The sequence below is a fragment of the Opisthorchis viverrini genome (assembly GCF_000715545.1).
Source record: "Opisthorchis viverrini unplaced genomic scaffold opera_v5_381, whole genome shotgun sequence".
In the NCBI taxonomy this organism is placed as follows: domain Eukaryota; kingdom Metazoa; phylum Platyhelminthes; class Trematoda; order Opisthorchiida; family Opisthorchiidae; genus Opisthorchis; species Opisthorchis viverrini.
In genome coordinates this window covers 442,779-468,205 of record NW_008752041.1, presented here as the reverse complement: position 1 = coordinate 468,205, position 25,427 = coordinate 442,779, and the positions used below count along the sequence as shown (strand labels likewise).

The 25,427-nt window shown below is 40.6% G+C and overlaps 2 protein-coding genes across 2 annotated transcripts in view; one reads left to right on the top strand and one right to left on the bottom strand.

The window, feature by feature from the left end:
- The window catches only part of T265_10581 (hypothetical protein), a gene marked incomplete at both ends in the record, with an annotated part of 8,757 nt that extends 3,400 nt beyond the window's left edge, over positions 1-5,357 (top strand). The window contains one exon of the mRNA XM_009176996.1: positions 4,930-5,357. Within this exon, the coding sequence (XP_009175260.1) occupies positions 4,930-5,357 (428 nt within the window). The remainder of the gene's footprint in view (positions 1-4,929) is intronic.
- Positions 5,358-9,650: 4,293 nt separating this feature from the next.
- T265_10580 (hypothetical protein) overlaps positions 9,651-25,427 on the bottom strand; it is a gene marked incomplete at both ends in the record, with an annotated part of 82,489 nt that continues 66,712 nt past the window's right edge. Inside the window, one exon of the mRNA XM_009176995.1 lies at positions 9,651-9,720. Within this exon, the coding sequence (XP_009175259.1) occupies positions 9,651-9,720 (70 nt within the window). The remainder of the gene's footprint in view (positions 9,721-25,427) is intronic.

Below are 25,427 nucleotides of genomic sequence, written 5' to 3'. Positions count from 1 at the left end.
GTTTGACCTTACATGGCAAAGCGTTTTTCATCAAATACTAACATAAGCAGTGATCGAATCCATTTATGGTAACTGGGAACTTTTCAGCCATTTTTATCCAGAATAATTCATCAGGCCTTTGAGTGACTACAAACCACTCAGTGCTCTCGGGCTGTCAAACGAAGAAGTATTGTTTGCGATTCGAGGCGTTGTATGACATTCCGTCAGCGGACACAAACGCAACGATATTAGTCGGAATGTATGGATCGAGGATAATGAAGTTGAGGGCTGGATCACTGTCACCGCAAGTGCTAGCGGGTCTTTCATGAAATCTACCAGTATTCCCACTTCCTTATGTTATAAGTTAATGCCTCAGAATATGATAGAAATGTCATTTTAATTATCGCTGAGTTCAAACGCCTTTAGCTGGCGATTCTTGTCCTAAAGATGATATAACAAGTGGAGGGATTAGCTACCATCAAGTGCCTGAAATGTTCAATGCGAGAATTTGGATGATTCTTCCATCAAAACCGTAAAACAACTTCATGTAAAAGCAGATCAGCCAACAGTTTTATGCTAAACACTTACATGTCACACTTGTTTGACCTGCTAGACTTTAATCCAAACTATACTATTATCTGCCAGGGGGCTTCAGTATAAGTCGGCGTGTTTTGACAACCCAGATGTAACGCACTAAAAATTCTGGCCCTGCCTCACGCATGATAAGGCCCAAGTATATTAAACAGAATAAATGCTGTAACTGTCACTTCCCGTTTTAGCTCCCGATACCCTAAATAATGCTACTTATTTGCATTTTGAAGAGGTCATGCGAATTCTTCGAAGAGTTGCACAAATGGAATTTTCCCTTATCTGGTTAGGCGACAGTCACCATTTGTTAAATTGTCACCCCGATTTACATTCATTAATATCTGCTTTCAGTATGAATGTACTTATCAAAGAAATCTTGTATCCCGCATATGTTTGCCAGGAAATGTGAGATAAATTACAAAATGCAAGATTTCAGAGGGAGAAAATACGTAAATAGGCATACATAAGAGTTTTACTACGATGGTGGTGAAATTATGAATGACGACAACCAATGGGCTTTTGACTCGGTATTGCATAATATAAAGGTTACGTAATGACCTGATAAGGGAAGAGTACTGATTTCCATTTGGATTGAACAACTCATCGATTTACTGGTGATTTGAGCGGAAGCTTCAGTTTCCTGGTCTGGTCCTTTGAATACATTCAGATTTCGTAAGTTCATCTAAGCCTACAGGTGGTCTGGCTCACCATTTGGATCTTCAAGATTAAGTTACTCCTGAGTCCTGAATTACCGATAACAATACTAATAGAAAGCCTTTGCACCCATTCTATTGTGGCTAAAGTTAGGCCTAGAATAAATTCAAATAGAGATCCTTAGCACGGCTGCTTTTTAGGCAGATGACAAGTTGACCATACCGCGCTAATTATCCCAAAAGATACAGTTACGCGCTGGTTTACTCCAAACCAACCACTGTAGTTGTATGTCTTTTTCTGTCCCCTGGGCAGCCAAATGGTTTTTGGAAGTAGCGCAGGCCGTCAAACGTCATTCAGCATGCTGTACTTTCATGCTGTACATTCAGCATGCAACTACTGTGTGCTTGAAAACGACTCCTTGTATTGTTTTGTACAAGCCAACTGTCTAGCTTACATAAACACCGCCTCATAACCACTCATTTAAAATTGGGAGCAGTCAGAATAACTGTTCCCAGGTTAGATTTGTTTGACCGAATTTGTGCTCCTCAGTGCTCGAAAAAGCGTTCTCAAACGGCCCAAAATCAGTAGTTTCTGATGACATGACACACTACGTAGTATGCAGCGAGCACATCACTGAACCCGATCTACAATTTGTGATGTGGTCATTGTCAGGTGGTCGCGATTCCGAAACAAATAAATGTAGTGTTGGGATTGTCAAGATAGTGCTGAAGATATTTCATAACTTTAACTTAGTGGAAAATTAAAAAACGCACTCTTCGTAATCACTACATATAGGTGATAATATTGGCAGAACTGCGGTATCCCACGACTAAGAAAACATAAAGTATTCTCAAGAAACCATACGGTTTGGAAACACCTTTTAGTCTGAAAATGCCGCTGTTATATGCGACTCGCCCATATTATTTTACGGAGAAAACGTGTACCATAACATTTCTTCCTCAGAGGAAATATCAGAATAAGCGGACAGGCTACGAGCAGAAGTGATCTCAAAATTTTCGAGCTTCAAACATAAAAGCATCAGATAGGATAAGGCCGTCACCATGAAAACGGATGAGACTATTGCCACGCTCGTCTTGAACAGGAATAACCATTTTCACAAACGTCAAACAATACATGGCTACGAGATTTGGACAGCCTTGAGACAGATAAATGGAGGCAGTTATAAACACTGTTTGCTCGACAGTGTGAACAGGAATAACCATTTTCACAAACGTCAGACAATACACGGCTACGAGATTTGGACAGCATTGAGACAGATAAATGGAGGTAGTTATAAACACTCTTTGCTCGATAGTGATTTGGAGGGACTCAGCTGCGAATAGATGAGCACAGCTCACTAATCCACCGCCTTCTCCTGCTTTGGATAGCTTAGCACTTTGCAGGCAGTACGACTGATGCTGTGTAAAAGTGACTTCCTGAATTCGTGTCTGGCTAAGCGAGTGGTTCTGATTTTCTTCAGTCTATGTTGCTCAAAGTCTGCTGTATTTCCAGCTGCTTTGTCCGTATGCCATCCCGCCATTAGGGAAATCCAAGGTAGTTTAAGAAGAGAAAGATTGGTCTTCAGTGAGTAGAACAAGTTTTCCAAAGTATTTTCGGATTGTTGCACTTTCATACTCTTGAAAACTGTTGAAAGACTATGTGAAGCAGATGAATGACTGCCACCCGATGACCACTGTCGGTTTCATTCTGGTAATATGCTGATAAATCTCAACAGGCTACCCAGTTGGGTGTACCAAGCGAGGAGAATTTGATCCAAAACTACAGCGGTTTTACCACTAGTTTCGTAGGTTTTGTTGTTGCAAGCAAAAGTTTTATAACCAAGTATAACTTCCTAGCAAGCGCCATTTCCAGAGTTTTTTGCTCTGACACTTTGATGACGCGAGCTCAAATACATTCTTCGCAACCCTTTAGAACAGTATCCTTGACACACTGTTGTCAGCTAAATAGCAGTGTCAAGAACCGTGCAGTATGATCTCACGATTTGAAAGAAATGGAAACTTGTGGCTGCATAACAACTTTAGCTTTCATCCTATGTGTACCGGTTCATTTATTTTAGGATATGTAATTAATGTGGGGTATGTAATTCATACCATTTCTTGATCAATTCCAAAGTATCAGCTTACCCTTCGATGCATTTTACACTTTAATGTCCCGGACACTATGGTGTTTACCAAAATTCTTGTTCCCGACAAAATTTATCAGAACTGAAATATTCAGCGTATGTTCCATATAGCAACACGTTTCGTGGGACTGATGAACAATCATGTTGTGGTGAAGTAGTTCCATGTTTTTTCGGTAAGTCTCCCAGTCCGGTTACCTAGATCTGTCCGGATGAACTAGCAGTAGATAATAAGATGCAACTTTCTGCTAATTTTAGGTTTAAATTCCATTCTCTACAGGGACTAGTTTTAGAAAGTCATGCACAAGGTATCCATCCTCTCTGATATGAGCAGTCATTCATTCACTGGCGTCGTACACGGTTGATTTTCAAAGTTCAAAGGAAGACAAGCGTGCAGACGTGCCTGGAATGTACTATGACGAGAAGTCTGGCTATCACCTGGTTTAATGTTTAAAATGCAGCACTTTATTGAACGTTTGGAATGAAGGCATGCAGCTAAGAAGTTCTGAAACTACTTTTAAAATCAACGCTCAACAAAAGCATCACCTGAAAGACGGGAAAGACATGAAAGACTATGGGAGACGGTCTTTGACATAGAGAAACCTGGAAGTTTACCGGATTCTTTGAGAAGAGAACCATGCAAGATCGAAATATAGACGGATTATGACAATTTTAGCTGGCTGGCCAGGGTTGCCCTTAAGAAGTTCGCATTGTTTAATCCATCATTAAAAGAATTTGAAATGGACGATGCGTTTACATGTCTAAAGGGTGTTCAATTCCGGAATCCACTGTGGCACCATCGTGAACACAAGTGCAGAATTTTGGTTTGATTGTAGCGAACATATGGTTGACCCATAGTAATATGAACAATTTTCCATGCTCGAATGCATGCATAAGAGCAGTTTCCAGGAGGGTTTATGGGTATAACGAAATGATTTTGGTATACCATCGTAAGAAAGTAATTCAACAAAAATACTCACATGAACCAAACCAACATTAAAAACTCGTTATGTATTTGCACGAATGAGTTTCTAATGTCTGAAAAGGAAATATTTTCTCTAAAAATTTAGTCGAATAATGCGCAAATAATTTGATAGGCTGGAAATTGTCATTTTATCTTCTAAGAGGTTTATTAACTGAGGAAAGTCACACTTACGCTCTGCTGAGTTCTCATCGGCGTAAAACTAGGATACCAACTACCGTCGGCTGGCTCCAAATTTAGTCGTTGCATCGTGTGCGATCATTTCAAACGGATGAGGGCAACGGAGAAGAGCATTTGAAATGTGAACTAGAAAAAAACGTACCAGTCGCCGGAAATAACAGGACACTGACTGTAAGTCAGCAAAGGAGCACCACAATCACAGATACGATAAGCCTTGGGATGGACTTCGTATAAGGGGTATTGTCCCGATTTCTTCTGCTTGCAGCTGGTTTTGAGGGTCTTTTGAAGAGGACAAAAAACCGGCATACAAACTCTGGAACGACTAGCAACCACTCTTTGGTAAAATATCTATAATTGAATAAGATTTTGAACTATTTCCAAGTATTATTTTTGTTCTGTAAACCAGCGGATCTTAATGTTCAATCAAAAATGCAGGTTGACTTCTGGAGAAACGTGAAAATCGAAGGTGAAATAACGGTGTCCCTTGGCGTATGCTCACTGTTCACGTCGGTTAATTTGAGTACAGCGACGTTGGCGGTTGCTACAGTCCTGAACAACCAGATGGCCATGAATGGACCACTTGGGAGAGAACGGACATGCGAACTACCAGACCTAGGCTTGACAACCTACTTTGAGTTCGATGGAGAATATTACGAACAACTGAAAATAGTACCAATGGGATCACCAGTCAGTGATTTTATCATGGAAGTTGTAACGCGGCAGATGGAGCGGACAGTGCTACCAAATATTAGACCAAATGTACGAATGCGATATCTGAATGACACACTTGTCAACGTAATGGAAAATGAGCAGCCACGAGCGAATCTAATCTGAAAAATGTGTTTCCTGACTTCCAGTTTACAATCAAAACGGAAGGGAAGAGAGACTAGCGTTGCTTGATGTACTGGTCACAAGGAAAACAGATGGTCAACTGTAAACTAAAGCATACACGAGGAGAATGCTCACAGCCCGGAGTGTGAAATTCGTCAGAAACCATTCGAAGTTTCACAAATGAATAGCGTTTGAACAGCTGCGTTCAAGCGAATCAAAGCGCACTGCGTTACAACAGATTTGAAGACAGGAAAATAGAGCGGAGCCACCAAATCCACCTGTAAAGATTTATTGCGGTAAGATTTTTTTGTTGGGACTGAAAATTTGGCAGATTATCTGAGTAATCAGCAATACCCAAGTTTTTTTATAATTTGATTCGTGGGTTACGCCAAGAACACAACTAAATTCGTTCTATGCTGCCTCCCTGCCTCCCTGTAAGGGAAAGATTGTCTTCACAAACCCACTCTATATTGTGGATATTAAACATACCATTTTACTTATCATGGATCCTGATAAATTAGTCCACTTTTTTTACCTATTAAGCCAAATTTTCTATTGCTGTCCTACGTTAGCCTTATTACTTTACGTTGCCTTCAGTACTGGTTGTTCCTAACTAAATACTCCATCGTGTAGCAAGTTCTGCATTTGGAATTGACATATTTACCCATTATGGTGACTGTAAATTACTGTCATGCTCAGTAAAACTTGCGGGTTTTTTATTCGTACCTGCATAAGATTGAAATACAGGATGAATCTTCAAGGCGGAATCTAATGAACTGTTACATAAAACCGTTCTTTTGCTACCTGAAAAATTCTTATGTTACTTTTTGCAAGGTAAGTTTAATGGAGTTAAATGACTGCAGTTTACCTTACTGAGTTTCACCTTGCTTCGTATTTACCGTAACTAATGTCAGTGCTTCCGGAGCTTGGTCTCGCTTATTTCTCCAAAATTTGTGTTACATTAATCTTTTATGAAATGACATGCACCTGCTGAAAATAAACACTCACATGTGCTTGCGTGAGCTGCGACAATAAAGGTCGATTTCTCGCAAGGATAATTTGATTTTATCTCACTGATCAACTTCTCATTGCGAGACTGTGCTGCGTAGATCACAGCCGCGAAAAATTACTATACTCGGGTTTTGTTCTTATTCTTGGTCCTTATTTCCTCATATTCTGTAGCACAGTTAATCTTGATAAACGCAGTCATTTATTGGTAGCTTCAAGGGTGCAGGACGTCCAGACGGAATTGTCCCTTACTGAAGTCCACTGTGAGTGGTCAGCATAAACTGGTCCTCTATACGAGCAAACCTTTTCTTAGAGTTTGGTAAATAAGAAAATGGGCCTAGAAACAATACGGGTAATTTCTTATAATGAGTAGTCTCTTATACAGTTTAAGAACGCAAGCCAACGACATCAACTTAGTTGACAGACGACACAAAGTGTGTCATGTCCTCAAATACTTCCGTGAAGTAAGATGTGCGTTAATAAGTTTGAACAATATAGTCAGAGGTTCTTCCAGTAGTTAAAACCAACCTATTCAGAAAAACCGCGACACACTTTAGAAATGTTTCATCGTTAGCATGAATTAATTTCATTTCGGACCAACAACCGCTCAATATGTTGAACACTCCTTCGTGATTTCGATTTCGATTTAGTCCCCAACCAGTGTTGGGGTGTCTTCGGGTTAATATCACACTCGCGATCAGTGGGCTGAGCATTTCTGATGATTTCCATAAACAAATAAACGAATATAGTGTGATAAGAGATCTCTTGGCAAAGAGCACATTTAATTACATTTACATACCCAAATCACCTTGGACAATAGACACTTAAGTTTATTTTTTAATTTCGATAAAAGGGTAGTGTAGCAGTCAAGTACGAGAGACATTACCGTAAATTATTCATTACTGTAGCAGTTGCTGTCGATGGCGGACTCTGCTTACGAAACGGTTTTTAAGATGGTCACAATAAGAAGCTAATATTCGTGAAAGGGCTTGGTCTGGTGGCCATTTACCACACATTGTTTGCACCATAAGAAGCGGTTATCAGCCGGTGATTTGAACCGCCTCCAGATGGTACTGACTGGGTAGCCTGGACTTCAGTCTGCGTGAGATAATAGTTCAGCAACTCATGACAGAGCTAACCACCCTGTTTGGTTTCAATGTGCTAATTGCTTTGGACTGTGTACACTACGAATCATCTGGCGCCTCCACACCAGTGCCAACCAGTAAACAGAAGAGATTCGTCGGGCTCACGTGGGAGGAATGTGGCAAGTGCTGAAAATCGAAAGTTGGCTTGGTAGCCCACCATCGAGTTCACGACAATAAAAGTGTCTGTATGACCACGGTCGCCCAATTGGCCTGCGCCGATGGTTCCCGCCTATTTCCGATGAAGATTGGCCTAAGTCAACATCGCCGTCACGCATACCCCACCCAGTATAATGAAGTTAAACTAGGCCGTGTGAAGTGTTCCGGTTTCTGCTGGTCCCCACAAGAGTCATAATCGCTCTTGCTCCTGGTTAAAAATTTATGTCTATCTTCTGACACGCTAACCGCGCTGTTCCCGACATTGGAACAGTATTTTCCTGATCGATCGGCCATCAGCATCAAAACTGGGTTACGCGTGCTTAACTGGCAAGCACAATAGGACGAATCATAATCTGGTGGACTATCAGTCAAATAGCGGCCTACTCTTCAGAAGCCGATGACTATAGCGTCTGGTTTAAACAAACCTAGGATTGCGTCGCGTCACTCCTGGAATCCCATGCTAGCGGTTTGCCCGCTAGTGTTGACCTTCTGGCATTTGCCCGAGGGCTGCATTCTGGCGCATGACACCGGATCGAGTCCTGTCGCTTCTGGATTTCTACGCCTTCAAGTAATTGCCACACACCTGGAAAACTCTATCCCGACGCCTTCATCGGTTAGCGCATTGGATTCGGTCAACCGCAAGCAGATTTGCCGAATCACTTACGCAGCCATCCAGACCATATACCACAACAGACGGAAAGATGCAGCGTCTGCTGTGCTCGATGGGTCACAGAAGGATTGCTACAAAGTTAACTGCGGCCTACCTATGGACGCCGAGCAGTATTGAAAACACGTGCTGTCAACATTAAACACGTAGATAGCAGGCCAAGCCGCGTAGTAGTACCACTCGATTGGACCTCGATCGAGCCAATTACAGGAGAGGGGGTCGGGCGTACTGTCCGTTTACTGGACAATTCGGCCCCAGGCCCAGACAAGCTCACAACCGGGATGGTCCGTCAGTTCATTGCCAACGTGCTCGCTGGTTATTTCAACTTACTCTTATTATCTGGGGCTTGTTCCCAGATAATAACAGGAAACATCGGGCGACAGCAGTCTCAGTCGAACCATCTTGCTTCGCCAAAGAACTCATCACTCTGATTTCGACAGACATCGTAACATATTTGGGCATTCGCTTTACTTCCAAGGAGAAAGGGGCCTTCAACCACCGAGAGCACTTGCCCAAACTGCTTGATGATGTGACGCATGCCCCACTGAAGCCGCATCAAAGAATGGGGATGACGAGGAACTACCTGATGCTGAGGCTGACCTACTCGCTCGTGCCCGGCCGGGTTCACGAAACACTCTCAAGAGGATGGGCATCTACATCAAACAATATAGTTTTGGCCGATTACGTTCACTAAAGGACACCCCGATCGGCTGCATCTACACCGGTAAACAACATGGGGGACTTGGTATTGCAACTCTGACAGCCAACAATCCCGATGCAGCAGAGAGCGCGTATGGAAAGGCCCCTTCCCACTCAGTGTCAAGTACTACGCAATGTGGTCAATGATTCCGAATTCGGCATGATTGTTCGGGATGTCTGCCGATCCGAGTCCATGAGGCGTGTGTAAACACCACGCAAGAGCTGGTTGTTACTTGGGATGATAGTCCATAAAACAGCGTTGGCGGTCGCGGTTTACCGCAGTTGGTCGCTTGGTCTCTTTTTTATCGATGAATTGTATTTCCAGAACGAGTGTTTCGTCGGATACTTATCCGCGGTATCCAGTGCGGATGCAGACTGCTCAGGATGAGAATTAGAAGTGGTTGACATGGTCATGGTGGCCTGAAGATCTCCCGTCGTGGAAACTGTGGCCGGCTGGAGAGCTCTGTGCATATTCTGCAGTCCTGCTGGATCACGCATGATTTCAGATCTTCTCGTAATGATCTAGTTGCAAGGGAACTCGCAAAGTGTCTCCGTCGACTGGGATACACCGTCTCTGAGGAGTTGAGAGCACATTCTTTGACGTCCTTCACCAACCGTGACCTAATTGCTATTCGAGATCGCCCAGCAACTGTAATAGACGTCAGCATAGTCTCGGATGGGCGTGAAGTGACTGTGTGGAATGAGGAAAAGCAGAATTATGGTGTTGATGAATAACACCTCGCCATAATCTCAGTCCTACATTCAATCGGATGTGATGTCGGATTTTTGGTCCACCAACCGGTGGTCATCTCTTATTGAGGGATCTGCTTTCCTCAATCCGCCAAGGCTGCGACTGGACTGAGACTTCTTAAGGTCGCAGTCAGTGAATTGCGTTTGCCTGCCGTTGTAGGATTCATCTTATCTGACTGGAACTTTTGGTGGTATGACTTCAAATGAGACCTTTCACACTTTTGTCTCATATCCTCCTGTAAGCTTTTCATCTTTTGCACCAACTTTTAATGTCTGTGACCATGCTCTTCAAAGATGAACGATAGTATCCAAGGTAAGTGAAAATTATTAATGGCGTTGGCCACTCACTGTCTGCATCGACACTACGTTCTTCGCAACGAAAAGCTAAATGCTAAGTCTGCATCTAGTACCGAGAAATTAATATTTAAAATTTAGGACGACTGGAATGACGAACAAAGCAGCAGCTGAAAATTATGGTGCTATATCTCTTGATTATCACGTCCAGTTTCTGAAAGACCTTGGGTCACACATTGGTTTTTCTTCGGTAAGAAATCCTTCTGTAAAAATTGCGGAACGCTGACGAGTGTTCCTCAGAAGCGCTTCTTCCGCTCAGTTGAATACGCGCGGATCTAGCTGACTTTTTACAGCCAAATCCGACTTCATCCCGTCGTGCTCTTTGATCTGGTGGTAAATCTGAAGGGCGTGACTTAAGCTATGGCATCGGAGTATCATCAGCGAAACTCCCCACACTTAAAAAACTGCCTTTTAGACGGATACTAAAGTGTGGTTATAAAACACATTCAACTAAAAGGAGAGCGATGTATTGTTTCTATTTTAATTTGCAGGTATTTCATTCAATTTGTAATAAGCATGGAGAGCGATGTATTGTTTCTATTTTAATTCGCAGGTATTTGATTCAATTTGTAACCACAAGCACTTTGTGTTGACAATGTTTGATATTTCAAATAACATTCATCCTTTTCCGATATATAGATCAATCGTTTTCACGAAACGTGTGCTTTCTGCACTTTGTATGTTTTGCGATAAATGTGACATACATTAAGGGGACGTTTCTCATAAATTAGCGACAACCATTCTTCAGTTTAAATACATTGATTTCTTTCAAAATATCTCAGGTATAAAATTCTGTTTCACTGATTATGTGCATTTAGTGTGACATAATCTGCTTCGGGCGAATCGTAATTGGCTAATCGGTCCCTTCCACTTCATTGGCTATTGATATTTTCGGAGGATTGGTAATTGGAACTATCGTTTGATGGGTTTCGGCCACAGCATATTCCCACATTGAGCCTGCTGATGGAAATGTTCTCTGTGTGACTGACTCCTTCACTGTGTATACAATGGTGAGTGCATTTTTTACTTTAATTAATCGATATGTCAACGGGATAAAATTTAATGCGGTTTTCTCGTGAAGGCTAGTAACCAGGCAAAAGACTTAGCTAAGGGTTTGAAAAGTCAATGTATCAAACGACACTTTAACAGCGTAAGAACCATTTATTTCACATGTGAAACGCCTGAGCAGTAAGATCATCAGTTTGCTCAATTTAAAAAGAAATAAATTCCCAGTACTATTGCATATGGGTTTAGAGTGAAATTTGCACGACCATCGAAGCGTGCATTGCTTTATTATGCACATGAGAACTTATCTCTTCCCGGCTCTATTTTTCGATTAAGTAAGATGCACCAAGGTGTTTTCTTCATGGCCATCCTGTCAAAAAGCGCAATTTACCCATTGTTCCCCAGCGTCTTGAATTTTCATTAAACTCTTGAAACACGCAACACCTCCAAGTCCGTAGCATGGAGGAACCAGAGTTGTTATCTGAATGCAACCAGTGCAGTGGGTTTCAAACACTAAATAAATATGTGGTGATCCAAACGCAAGCAAACCTTGCACTAATTTGCATTGCAGAACGAAACACCTGTTGCTTGCTAGTTTATTATGACCGATTCTTATACTTATTTATTTTGGATGGAACTGGGATTCAACTGGCGTGGCGCAGATAAAAGCCTCAGTTTTGTACTTGAGTCCTGAATCTCTTAACAAACAGAATCGGAACTCTAAAGTGAATATAATGGGAGACTGTTTTACCGCCCCATCAAGTTTAAACAAAGAAAGATGTTTAGCTGCCAAATTCGGGTGATCCTCCCAATTTAGGAGTATGTGGAATGCAAAGTGCCTGCAGTTCAGGCCGTCATCTCTGAAATGCGCTATTTTTGGAAGTCTTCATCTCTGAAATGCGCTATCTTTGGAAGTCATTTTCGAACTGAAATACTATCCTGATGTTGCATAAGTAAAACAAATCACCATATACGTTTCCAAGCACCTGTCAAAAAGCTGATCCTACGGATACATATGTAGAAATGCAATCATCAGCTGACGTAGCTTATTTGGCGATATTATTAGTTCAGCAGCTACGGAAGTTGGGTGGATTAGAAGTTACCGGTTGAACCAATAAAAACAAATACAACAAACAGGAATCCATCTTTGTAATTAGCTAAAAACTTACTTTGCAATAAAAGCAGGTTTGCTCTCACAAGCACAAACTTTTGCTGTGTATTGTTTTGCCGAATATCTTATAGTAAAATAACCCAATTCACATAAACTTGACACAGTGGGTGCGTCTAAATTCTGCGCGGATAACATGCTTATGGATCCGGTTCCGTCGATCAGGCCGTATCCAGTGATCTACATTGTCGTGTCTACTTGTTTCTGGATTATGTTTTACCAGGGTCCCACCTATTGTATCTAATTTGCAACTGGTGTGGAATGGAAATCTTACTGTTATCGCACATCATGGGATGTGACAGCGTTTTCGTGTGTCCCAGGCCCTTATGGCCATTATCGATGGACTTATGTGTTCAAAAACACACGCTCACATCCTTTCAAAATGTGCTAAACTGACATTTTCGCGACTTTAATGGCCAGTGACAAACGCATTGTAAAATCATCTGCTAAAGAAATGGACGGAATCATGGTACTGCTCAGAAATGAACAGGCCAACTAAGCTGATATGGCGAATGGAGATTTTTGCTGTAATTAAACTCAGTATATGTTGACAAGCCCAAAAGCACGGCATAGTTTTTATCCTGTGTTAGGAGCTTACAGATAAAATTATCCGCAGGATGAGCGAAATACCTCGGAGGTCGTCATTGCACAAGCTACTCTGCAAGCCTGACTATGAGGTGTGGAATTTGTGATTGGGGTTTGGGTGACGTTATATCCTGTCCAAGTGAGCATAAACCACATTGCAAGTAATCCTCACATGACTGGAACCGTGGGTGTTCAAACTACTCACAAGAACGCCCCAGGTTAAAAAGTCTTTGGGGTTTTGTAGGACGAGGGTTACTGATGATCCCAAATGAGAATAAGCAGATGTACAGTGTTTTTGGTTTTTTCTACAGGGAATAGCTTTAGTTACAGTACAAAACATTATTTGAATGGTCCCGAATTCATCATACAATGTCATCAGTGGTATGGCTGAAGTTTGAGTGGCGAAATAAGAAATCACAAGAGGAAAATTCAGATCACATGATACACTATCGAGCTAGCCAGATGAGTTATCAAATTAGGAATTGCAAAGTTGGAAACAAACCCACGCATGTCTGTAGTCTCTGGTATCATTGAAATCTAATCATCTTGGACTGAGTCCGACTTCCAATGTTGATTGAATTTGGCGTCTGTTATAGCCAAGTGTGGTAAGGACAAACAAAGCGATTTTGGTAGCCTATCAAAATGAATACGAACAAACGAGTAACTTTTTGTGTGAGTGTAAAACTTAACAAAGAAGATAAAAAGCGACGTTTACCGAGAGTGAATTTGCTAAAGAACCCCCAGTCACTCGTCTACAATTACCTTAGTTAAAAAATATCTTAGTGCAAACTTCAGATGGCTAAAGAACAGTGTTCCAATTAGCAGAATTGACGGTTTATTGTCAATTTTGCTTGTATCAACTTTCAAGCAGTTCGTAATGGGAACTGAATGACGAGATGCATGTACTTTGCTAGTAGGAAGTCAGTAATCTTTCTTTGGCGGTTGCTAAAACGCTAAAACGCTACCAAAATTGGTTTCGTTCAGAATATTCGGTTTAATCCAGAGTAAATGAGGTCTACGTTTGGTTGTAGCTTGACGTTATGGTCATGAATTAAAATAAATTTCGGTCATTTTTTATACGTTATAATTTCCGCTACTAGACTAGCGTCGTCTAAATGCACTTTACTTCCCATGTCTAAACGGGCAAAAGCTTTTGGTGCTTGATCGACATTCACAGCTCATCAAAGCGGACGGTACAGAAATTACACTGGTTATGTTTTCGGAAGAGTCTTCTATCAGGATTTTCCCACCAGACAGCTCCAGGGGCGCTATAAAGCATGCAAACTTTTCGGTTATTTGTTGTGGGCTTAAAATAATGTACCTAAATATCGTTTAGTACGAGGTCTATTTGACAACATCACTACGCCTTGTCATAGAAATCCCCGCCTGCGAGAAGAACGCTGATGATCTTTCATAAACATCAGTCACTATCTACTGAAAACCAATGTAAGAGACCGCATTAATGGTGAAAATGAATAGTGTAGAGAACCGATGTACAGGACAAACCAAGCAGTATGAAATTCATTAACGGCACCAACTTGGTCGGTGGATGATTGAAAATGAATTTGTGCCATGTATATCAGAAAATACATTCCGTTACATCAAACATGTATGCTTAAATTTAGTCAAGCTGCTTTCGATGATTCAGACTTAGAAAACCATTTTCTGATTGTTGCTATCCGATCAGCTTCTGACGCTTCAATTTCGTCAAAGAACGATGAATTCATTTTCAGATGGGAACGATATCATTGTGTCTCTTCTGTTTTACCTCGCTATGTTTAAACCTTCTGTGAAATGTTAATGGCTGGGGCTTAACGTTCGTATAATGCCCGATACTGACGATTCTGGTCAAACGTATAATAGCTTGGCGTATTTTTTCATAAACGGAGGAAATTCTTTATCAAAACAACCATTTTTATTCAATACAACAACAACAATCTCACCTCAAAGATTGTGCGAGCTTATAACGTTGTTTCGTAACATAGTAGACAGACACTCGACGCCATGTTCACGCACATATCTATTGATTTTCATGGACCGCACGTCTTCGTTCAAAAACAGTGTTGCCTTTTTTAAACAACAGAGTTAGAGGCTTCAGCTTCATAGAAGTAGAAAAGGATCTACCAATTGCAATCGAGGTTTAGTCGCACAAGGTCTTTGACGATTGATGGTCAGCGTCAAATCAAACTTCAATTGATTTGTTTCTTAGGAGTACCACAAAAATATGAAGAAATAAATGAATATTTTGTACTAAGTACTATTTCCACACGCTTTTGAAGCATTCAGCGGGTTGAACAAAAACTTTGTAACGTAGCAGTTGCCACTAAATCAACCAGATCAGTTACTGGAAAACGGCCAAAACTCCTTATTTACAGTAGATGCTACATGGAACAGAAAGATAGTACATCTGAAAATAAATGCAAGGTACCATCAATGATAGGTTCACGCAGAGTCCGGTCCGTAACAAAAGAGTGAAAGTAACCACGTGATGGAGCTCGACTGACTAACTCTCAGAAAAGATACGCTTCCGCAGATTACGTTGCAACCAAACCAGTTAATTAGTAGCCATCAGGTACGTCACCACCAGCGGACACAACTACTGTGCCCAATAAACGCATGCATACATGGCCATGAAAAATGAAGACAATATTGAGTGAACAAATCTCTTTGGCGAAAACACCTCTGCTCACGTAGTAGTAGTGGACAACCTAATTATTAGTCAAATCATGACACTAATTAAGTTTATAAAAGGCTCGATTAGCCTGCTTGGCTCCCTTAGTGGCTTAGCACTTTTGACAGTAAAAAGAACCTCTAATTTGTACTGGCTTAGCATCCCGCAGACGTCGCGTAGGCGGTGATAAATGTCTTCATAAAGTGGTTTGAAATGATAAGCAAAAATTCAAACCTTTCTTTGTCAATCTACACCAAATTCAGCTTTACCAAACTTACCTGTACTTCTTCTTAACAAGATTCACCATTCCCTACTGGGTGGTGTTCACTTTTGCGTGAATTTTTCTGTTGGTTTTACTTCGTTTTTGTAGACACAAGTCATATAATTGATGGATATATTATTTCGAACGTGCTGTGGGCAACTGCAGATAAATCAAATAGATAACGTCCTACAAAATACCCCGAACTCTCGTGATCACCGCGTGAAAAGCCTTGCTAACTTTCTTGCACCCTTGTCTATTCAAGTGAGGTTATTAGAGCTAAATTACATTTAACTGCATTTTGTCAAAACCGCATCCTTAAGACTGCATACTAGAAAGACTTTGTAAGTTGGCGCATACAAGTTGGTGATAAACGAAGCGAAGCTGGTCCCTGGACTACCGAGTCATGCAGGAGTAATCCTGATTAACTGACATGAAAACTGAAAACTGGTTGCAGTTCAACTTTGCTTGTCTAGAGTTTCACTCAAAGTTTGTTGAAAATTAGTCTAGCTAGCTTTTAATGCTTTTGCAGAGCAATAAACGAGCGAAGTTTCCAAAGGTGGAAGTCGAGTTTCTGACAATGAAATATAATCGATATTTGGTTAGCCGTTATGTTCAACTGACATTGTTATTGATTTATCTGTATGCCATAGATACTCATGTCGAACGTTTGAGAGTTTGGAGAAAGAAAACCCTTACGCATAACAGGTGACTGCAGAAGTGCACATGATCTCGGAATGTTTGAGGACATTTTTGCTTTCCTAATTATGTTACACTTCATTGCTGAAAAAATAATTCAGTGCTTTGATCTTATCATTGTGGTCCCGGAAAGTACATTGTTTGCCAAAGGCAACTTAATACGGTACGACCGTTTGCCATAAATCTGAAACTATTATTCAATGGAATAATACATGTTTCCAGGGATGACATGCAGAATTTCAGCTGTCCGTAATGTGTGTTTCGTAATTACCAACGTGTTTCTCACTTTGCGGTACATCAATCGAGTGACTTCCCGTAATCCTGTTTACAAATGTTTTTTGTCGCAATACTGAATAGCCAAATTCTTGCTGGTTGTCCGCTTACTTTCGGGAGCCTGTGTCAGAATAAGTTTCGCAATTTTGCCTTGCCGGCTAAGAACACATTTTGCAAGACTATTTTCTACTCGTTTGCTTATATCAGACAACTGGTTTGGTTGGGCCAAAGAGATCTGGCATTCCGAGTGATAATGCATTGGTGAAGCACACGATAAAATAAAAACGACAGCTGGATTTCATCCTCACTGCAAGGCAGCTATGTCTGAATATTATGTGAGCCCAACCGGAGTTACAGTTAAAGTCTACTGATCGATCGAATGCGCAAAGTGAGTGGGTCTGCTTTACCATCTTTTGGGATGGCGGAAAGCATGGCTGGGATGTGATTTCGTGATAAATGGTTATGCCTAAATATTTGTCGCCGTTTGCAAACACCGTAGGAAACGGTGCGATTTAGTGATCAACAAAATAATTACTATACAAATTCCACGCAGTTTGAGTTCATTTTATCTTCCTTTGGATTCATCTTTATCTTTTTATCACGGACAATAAAGGGGATTCCGGTAAAGTTCCCTTCGTTCGGCTACTTTCTTTACTGTTTTAATTGCTGATGGCTTATCAAGTCTGATACGAAACCTGAGAGCAGGCACGGCTTCGGTAGGTGGCGCGTAAAGACGTTTCATAATCGTACCCAATATAATCGTCATCTACCTCACCTATTTCAGTGACATTCAAGAATTTAGATCTTTTATTATTTAATACGATATAAAATACCTCTTCTACTGGTAATTAGTTTATACCTTAGATACTAATTTCACCAAAAACGAAGAGTAAGAACATGAACAAGGATTTGTAGCACGTCAAAGTCTATCAAGTAAAGCTGAGTAGTAAGGGTATGCATGAATATGATCACACAACGATAAGCTCCCACCAGTAAAAAGTAAAGTAAACAGTCTGATGGTAAAAGAACATGCGGCGAACTTCACTGTTTTCCTACAGTAACATGGGCTCGTGGAGTAAATACGCTTGCAGGTCAATAAAATATTTACGACACAGAAAACGCTATTAGGGCTGTTGTACGACTAAGCTGTCTCGAGGAAGTGGCAATAAATGATTGATGAGCGTGAGGATGTCAGTAAATTTGTTGGCATCTCAGGCAATCAGACGGAATACGTGATGCCATCAGACAGCAGATAAATTTGATAATATCGACGCCAAGTAATAGCAATACTGTCTCAATGGAGGCAGAATACAAATAGGGAGAAAAGCATTATCGCTTCTTCCGTTATGCTCATAAGGAACAGCAATATTTATTCGTTTACCATCCAAAGTGATAGTTATATTTGCGGTAAAGAAAAGTAAACCAAACTATCGAGAAGCTACTTAACGCGAACCGAAATAAGATGAAGTGTGTTGAGGTGAAATGGGACAGAGAGGAACAAAGCAAATTGGTGGACGAAAGTAAAATAAAAATGATTTCTACAATCCCTTGCAAGAGGTGAATGGAACATTTCACAGCGTATTTTTTGGAGGCAGAAACACAACTAAAGTAGGGCAACTTCTCAGTGTAAAATACCTTTTGCAGTGACACTTCTGTAGCAAATAGCCCGACACTTCTGTGATACTGCGCATAGTTTATCGGAAATCAGGTATCCAGAAGGGGTCACGATTTCATACTGCGTGAACAAAAATTCTTGAAAAACGTAGAGCAGTCACTGTTTTAGCTACAATAAAGTTGTAACGCAAGTACTTTAGAGTACGAAAGATGTCAGGTGATACAAAATTGGAAGAGTAGTACCCACTTATTTCGACGTAATATGGAATATATGTGGTACAAAGTAAGGCAGAAATGAGTAGATGGATAGTAAATGGCGGAGCGTAAGTTCAGTAAACTCAGCAAAGAAAACGGCGTTGAGAAGTTTATTTACCTGGTTGCCTAACTTGACTAACTGCTTGCTCCTGTCTGCAAAATACAGTCTACAAGGCTAATACCAAAAGTTTCAGTAATTTTAAGGATATGACAGTACACAAATGCCAGAACAATAAAGTTTGTTTAGGGGATCTGGTTTTCAAAGTCCTCCAGTTTATGCATTAATGCGCTCCTGGGGATACCGGGTTTTGAAAACAGTTTGCATTATATTTAGCATTATAAATTTTGGGGTGTCGTCTTGTATGCCTGGATCCGCAGCTGCTATCAGAGTGTAAACGATATTGAGCCTGGTTTCTTAGGTGAGCTTGAGTTTGATAATATTATTGGTTAGCCTAATTCCGTGCTCAAATTACTTTCAAAGTAGAAAACTCATCATCATACCCTGAAGGCAAAGAAACATACGGGACTGTCAGTGGATCAGTTAGAGCAATATCTACCTCGTTTTTCAATGACTTCAAATTTCAAATTCATTGTTGATCAAATCATCCTTCATCATTTATGTCATGTATATCTTGTCTGATTTTGCGATCTCATGCGCCTTCTAGCGTTTCCGGTGAACTGCTTCGAACTGCGAAATTTCTTCTGACCCGGCGGAATTTCTGTAAATGTCACTGTATAAGGAACCATTCTCCTTGCAGATCTACAAGAAATCCAGCAAAGCCAACCGTTATTCTTTGCTATTATGAATTTTCGAAGTTTCCTAAGTAAACCGTTAAAATGTTGGACATGAGCTTCGTGTGTACAGAGAGTAAAACTTTTGTCACCGTAGTTTTAGGTAGTAACAATATTCCTGTGCCAACTTTTAGGAAAACATTGCTCTAAATGGCTCACAAAATATCCGCTAAACTCAGTCCCCCAGGTCTAGCTACTACAGCACCGTCTACTTGTCTCTAAAGCATACCAGTAATTAGAAATTGCTCGACCGTTGTAAATAGCACAATCATGTGACACATCACGTCTTGGATGTCACTGAGGTCCTCAATAATGACAGCCAGTCAGATCAAGTTTGTTCAGTCCCAAAAAACGCTCTCCAAAGCTCAATCACTTAGTGGTGTAGGGTGTCAATAAGTTTAAAAAAATGTTATTGGGTTTATTTGTAATGCAATACTCATAAGGTTGCTGAAGATTATTCGATAGCCCACGACCGGTTTTGCCCTTCTTGGGGCTCATCCGGTAGGCGCGGTCCCCGAGTTTCCGTCAACCTTGTGTTCTAATTGAAACCAAATTGCAAATGAGTGTATTTTGCTAACTATTAGGTTTAATTTTGAAACTCTCCGTGTTGATGTCTTGCGTATCAAAATGCTAACATAGTTTACTGTTCGTGATGGGACATTGCCCATAACTTTGCTGAAAAACACTGAACCACCACATAGATCCAGTCCCCGAGTTCAAGTCAAATTTACGTTCTACCTGAACCCAAATTGCGCGCAGCTCACAAGCTTTGAAAAACTGTAAGCAAGCTTGGTGTAGTCAAACCAAATCCTGATCGTGTCTCAACTATCGTCCCAACCGTAAATTTAAACGCGTGAAGCTCACTAAGCTGAGGAATATCACAAATTGGAGATTCGCCTGTGTTTCGGTTGAGATGTCCTGGTAAAGCCACATTAGCTTTTCAACAAGATCGGTGTGACTCATTCGTGAGCAATAGGTTATCTGTGTTCCCAAAAGTAATTGCCTTTCGTGTAAAGTTGTGTCCAAATTTTCCTCCCGTTTATTCCTCGAATAAATTGTGTCAAAACAAGATTGTATCAAAAAACTGTACACCTCCGTAGAAGCTACGCGCTGTAGGTTGTAGATTTTTGTTGGTATCTAGAAACGCTACATGTGCGCTGGGCATATCTATGACATATAATTCCAAAGCAATCCAACATTTACATATGAGTGGTATCGATTATTTGGGGGACAGCTAAAATGACTAACAGCAATTTCAAACTTCCCTTATTGGGTGAATTACAGTTATTAAAACCCTAGTAGACACCTGAATATGAAACTAGAAGAGATAATGATACTGAAAGTAGAACTTAGATTGTAGTTGCGTCAAGGGTAATTCCACCCACAATAAGGGCAAAAGTGAGCGTGGTCTAACCCACATTCAGTCATAATGACCCAAACGTAAGTACTTTTATAGAGCTAGAAATTTATCCTGATAGGGAGTTTATTTTAAAACCAACCACATAAACTGTGTTGGAAAGTTTGCAGAAAAACGAACTCGTTGCCTAATTGGATGAGTAAAGCTCTAGGGAGAAATAAGAAAATGGTGCCTTCATCAAGCCAGATGAACTTATTGCTCCCCTTCGGCGTTTTAGACGTCTGGTCGTAGCGATAATTACCAGCCATTGCGAAATTACCCAATGCAATATCCACTCTGTCCTCCGGACAAACATTCCTCCCCTCAGAGCCGTTGTTGTGTAAAAGTTTTCCATATCGCCGAAAAATCGTGTTGACACTGAACAAACGACTGTTCATAATTTGTCAGTAATATCAACAAAAGCTGGCTGTGTCTGCTGAGAAAGTTGAATGTCAGACCATTTGGGCGGAAGTGACAAGTTGATAATGTACGCTGAGTGAATCATCTCAAATGCAGTGAGGTCTCGGTTTTGCTAAGCATTATTGGGCCGTTACGCCGCAAACTACCTTGAAGTTTGGTAGGATAAAAATGGCTTGCGTTTCATCAAGTGCGCACGTTTGCAAACTGATTTCGCCTTTACCGAAAGACTTAACTGAGAGCCATCACGTAGAGTACCTCCGCTGGAATTCATGTCCAGTTTCCACCCTAGAAACAATATTCTAAATAGGGATCTTCAGTGGGGTGCATTACACGACAGCTTAATTATCAAACTGCACGCTCAATTCAGTTTTCTGCAAATAAAACCGCTTAAGTGGTAATGTATGATCAACGAACTATATCCTTGCTAAACGAATCAAGCAGACATTAAAAGACCAAATTTGAAGTGGTTCGGCGATGTGCATTCCAGTCTGTCGGTTTCTTGTCAGTACTATCACATACTTAATTCTACCTCCACACGGTGACTTTTGAGACTTGGGAGATTTTTGCGCAAACTGCAAAACCTGAAATTGTGTGAAGACTACTGATTGTTGTCTAACAAATAAGGGCGATAAGCCTGGTTGCACGTTTAGGATTCGGCATGTATACTTCCTTCCGTTTACGGAGTTATCAAATGTAAAGTGTAGAAGTGTAGAAAAGAGTAACCAAAGACCTAAACGAACAAGTCCTGGCCATTTTACATTTTCTTGGAGACAAAACAACAGCGTTGAGACTCCTGCAAACCGTGTTTAATGAATCATACCTAATGTAGGCTCAAGATGTGTGCAGTATTTTAAAGTTCTTGAGCACATCAAATTGCATTTATAAACCCTGTAAAGGGCTCTTGTGGGTGTTAACAAGGGCTCATAATCTACTGAGATTTGTCTCAGTAGTTGTCTCCTACACCAATCAGATTTCGGTCAAAAACGCATTAGCGTATCCACAATCTCAAGATGTCTCATTCCTGCAGTAAAATTTACATATGCCACAAAAACGCCTAGTTCCGTACAAAAACGAGTAAAGGGTGCATTCAATATTTTCTATTAGGCTATTCTTACTACTGACTTTAGTAAATCTGACAACTCACGTGTATCGGTTAGACCTGAAGCCTCAGAATGAAAAAAACGCACTTACGGATACTGAAACTACAAAACACTTGCAAAAAGACAATTCGTAAATGAAAAGTAATGAAGGGATAAAAAGACGAAACCTCTGTTCTTCGTTCTACGCACGAATTATAATTTTCCAAATACGCCATGCATACGTAACATGGCAGTTTGCGGACACAGAGGAAACAAGAGCACATGACTAGATGCGGAAGTCTAAAAATAGACAGCCGAATCAATCACAGCTACCATAGTTTGGTAATTTGCAAAAAATTGATATTTAAATTAAAGGTTGAAAGAATAATACTTTCGATCTGTGTTTGTGCTTGTTGATGGGGATTTCGGGCTGATCACTTAGACGTAGTATGGTTCTGCGCTCAACGGATGTTTTAAATGTAACGGGTTCATTCAGCACGGCGGAAAAACACTCCACTAGCTTTCACAGGTAATTTACTGTCGGGAATTCTGGAAAGATTTAATGATTACTTTGTGTGCATGATAGCACCTGATGCGCGCATGGCCAGAATATTCCAATAAATCGTATGGGTGCGCTTTAGCGGCTTTCGCTTTATAGGCTTGGCCGAATCTACATGTTTAGGAAAATCCCAATTAAAGCGGCAGAGTATTTCACCCTTTTGTATTCCATGTTGTCGCCCTTTTAAAATAACTGAGTTCGCATGAATTTATACCCACGCACTAGGCTATTAACATCTCAGCGTTCTCGAAATCGTGCTGATACTACAAGATCCCTAGAACTCTTGTACCGCTCGCTTCATGCACCTGTACTCAGTTGGGTTGATGCCGTAATGAATTAATGCGTATTTCAAATGTATCACTCACCAATTTCGGGGTTTGCTATTTTCTGGATACATAAACGTTATCAAGTCAGTGTTTCTTGATTAATGGCCTGCAATCCTACCACCTCATGTTTTCTAGCCCTAAAATATAAGGTATTTGCCACGTTCAAAACTAAACACCCAGTTTTAATATTTTTTTCAAATACGAAGTTGTGAATCACTGGAAAAACCAGTGAAAAGTTCCTTCAATAATGCCATTGAATGAACATTGATGGTATGAGAATAGCATATTATTCTCCAAATAGACTCTGTGCATAACCCTGATAACAGCCTATTACTTTCAAATTAATTCAAACCGCTAGTTTACTGATAGGCATAAGCATATGTAGTTAACCACCATGAGCATTTTCTGAGTAGCTATTCTGTTGCCATAAAGATAACTTTTTCTAACAGTAGACTCAAAGTATTTAGTAATTCGTAATTTCCCCGGAATTCACTAAAATAAAAAACACTTAATGTTGGAAACGGTATTTTCTGAACCGAAGAAATTATGTGCATTTTGGGATCACCCAAGAGATGAAAGCATGTATAGTTCCAGTTATTCGCGAGAAGCCCGTGAGGGGTTTTCGTACCTCAAATGAATCACCAAGGGTAAAAACTGTGTATAAGTCCACGTAGGTTAATGATACATGCACAAGCACACCCTTCTTTCATGTTTCTGTGACGGCACTAGACACGAGTTCGCGCATTTCAAAACAATCAAGAAGCGTGAAACTATGTGGTAACGATAGACTTTCCCACAGATATTCACTTCCCCTATCATCCCGCTGGTGTTTCTGTATTACAGAGGAATATTTGCCAAGAGTCAGATATAGTGTGCTGTGGTTATCAAAACAACGGCTGAATTTGAAGTCATCTGACAGTAATTCAGCAGCAGGGTTAAGATTCTCGCGTTGTACTTTCGAGAACTCCAAAGGTTCGGCGCGACTTATCAGACATCACGTCTTCTTTCGGGAGAGAGGTACCGATATCGGTTTTCACCAAGTACAAGTAGTCTGTTTTCCACTTGAAAAGTTTACCTACCGATAACAATCTAGTTTGCCGTGCTTAATTAAACTGTATTATCTATACATTTGGGCATCCCTACCCTTCTCTTTGCACTCGAAAGATCATATTCAATACACAAAAAGGTGATCTAAATTGTTCGGACATGCTCGCTACGTTTAGTAGTTTCAATATTTCGCCCATCAAATGTAATAGGTGTGACTACTGATTACCTGATTACAAGCCGCCCAAATCGAATGAACTGGTTGTTTTCTGTACGTTTTGAAAGTTACGCAGGATTTTCGAGCTTGTAAGATATCAACTTACTCACGCCTTCTACTCCATTTTTTTCTATGCACATGTTATACATAGGAACGTGACAACTGTTGCCCTGAGACCTTTCCAAATAGGGTCGCTCATCATGAAATGTCAATTACGTTCATCTCCGTTTCTCTCATGAAGAATAAGCAACATGTAAACGCACTACCAAACTGCTGAAAGTAGACTGTCGTACGCAACGTGCCGGGGTTATTTTTAATCTCTATGAAGAAACAAAAAGGAAACTCTCGTAAACAGGAAATACATTTTGTTATTCACCCATAAAACGGATCATCTAGCTCGCTTATCGCAGTCCCGAATGGTTGGCGTAAATGTGAGTTACGGTGTTATTGACGATAGACTGCAAGTGTAAAAACTTACTTTGCCACGAACACTGCCAAAAGGAACGAAGCAAGACAGAATTTAGCGATGTACAGGTGCCAAAAAACGCTCTTAGCCACACCAAAATAGTTTAGGCAACACTGGTTGGCTTACTTTGCCACGAACACTGCCAAAAGGAACCAAGCAAGACAGAATTTAGTGATGTACAGGTGCCAAGAAACGCTCTTAGCCACACCAAAATAGTCTAGGCAACACTGGTTAGCGTTGTTGTGGCCTTAGAACAGTATTTGCAACAAGCGTCTGAAAAAAGGTACAATTAATTGCCGGGTGAATAAAACAATAATGTGGAGCAAAATATCTGTTTATAATCGTGTAAACGTTCACAATTCCTGGGCCTAAAACACTGAAGAGTGGGACCAAAATATCACGGTCTTCGGTGCTTACGGAAACAAAATATTTTCGTTTACTCCAAAGATGAAAAATTCAATTTTTG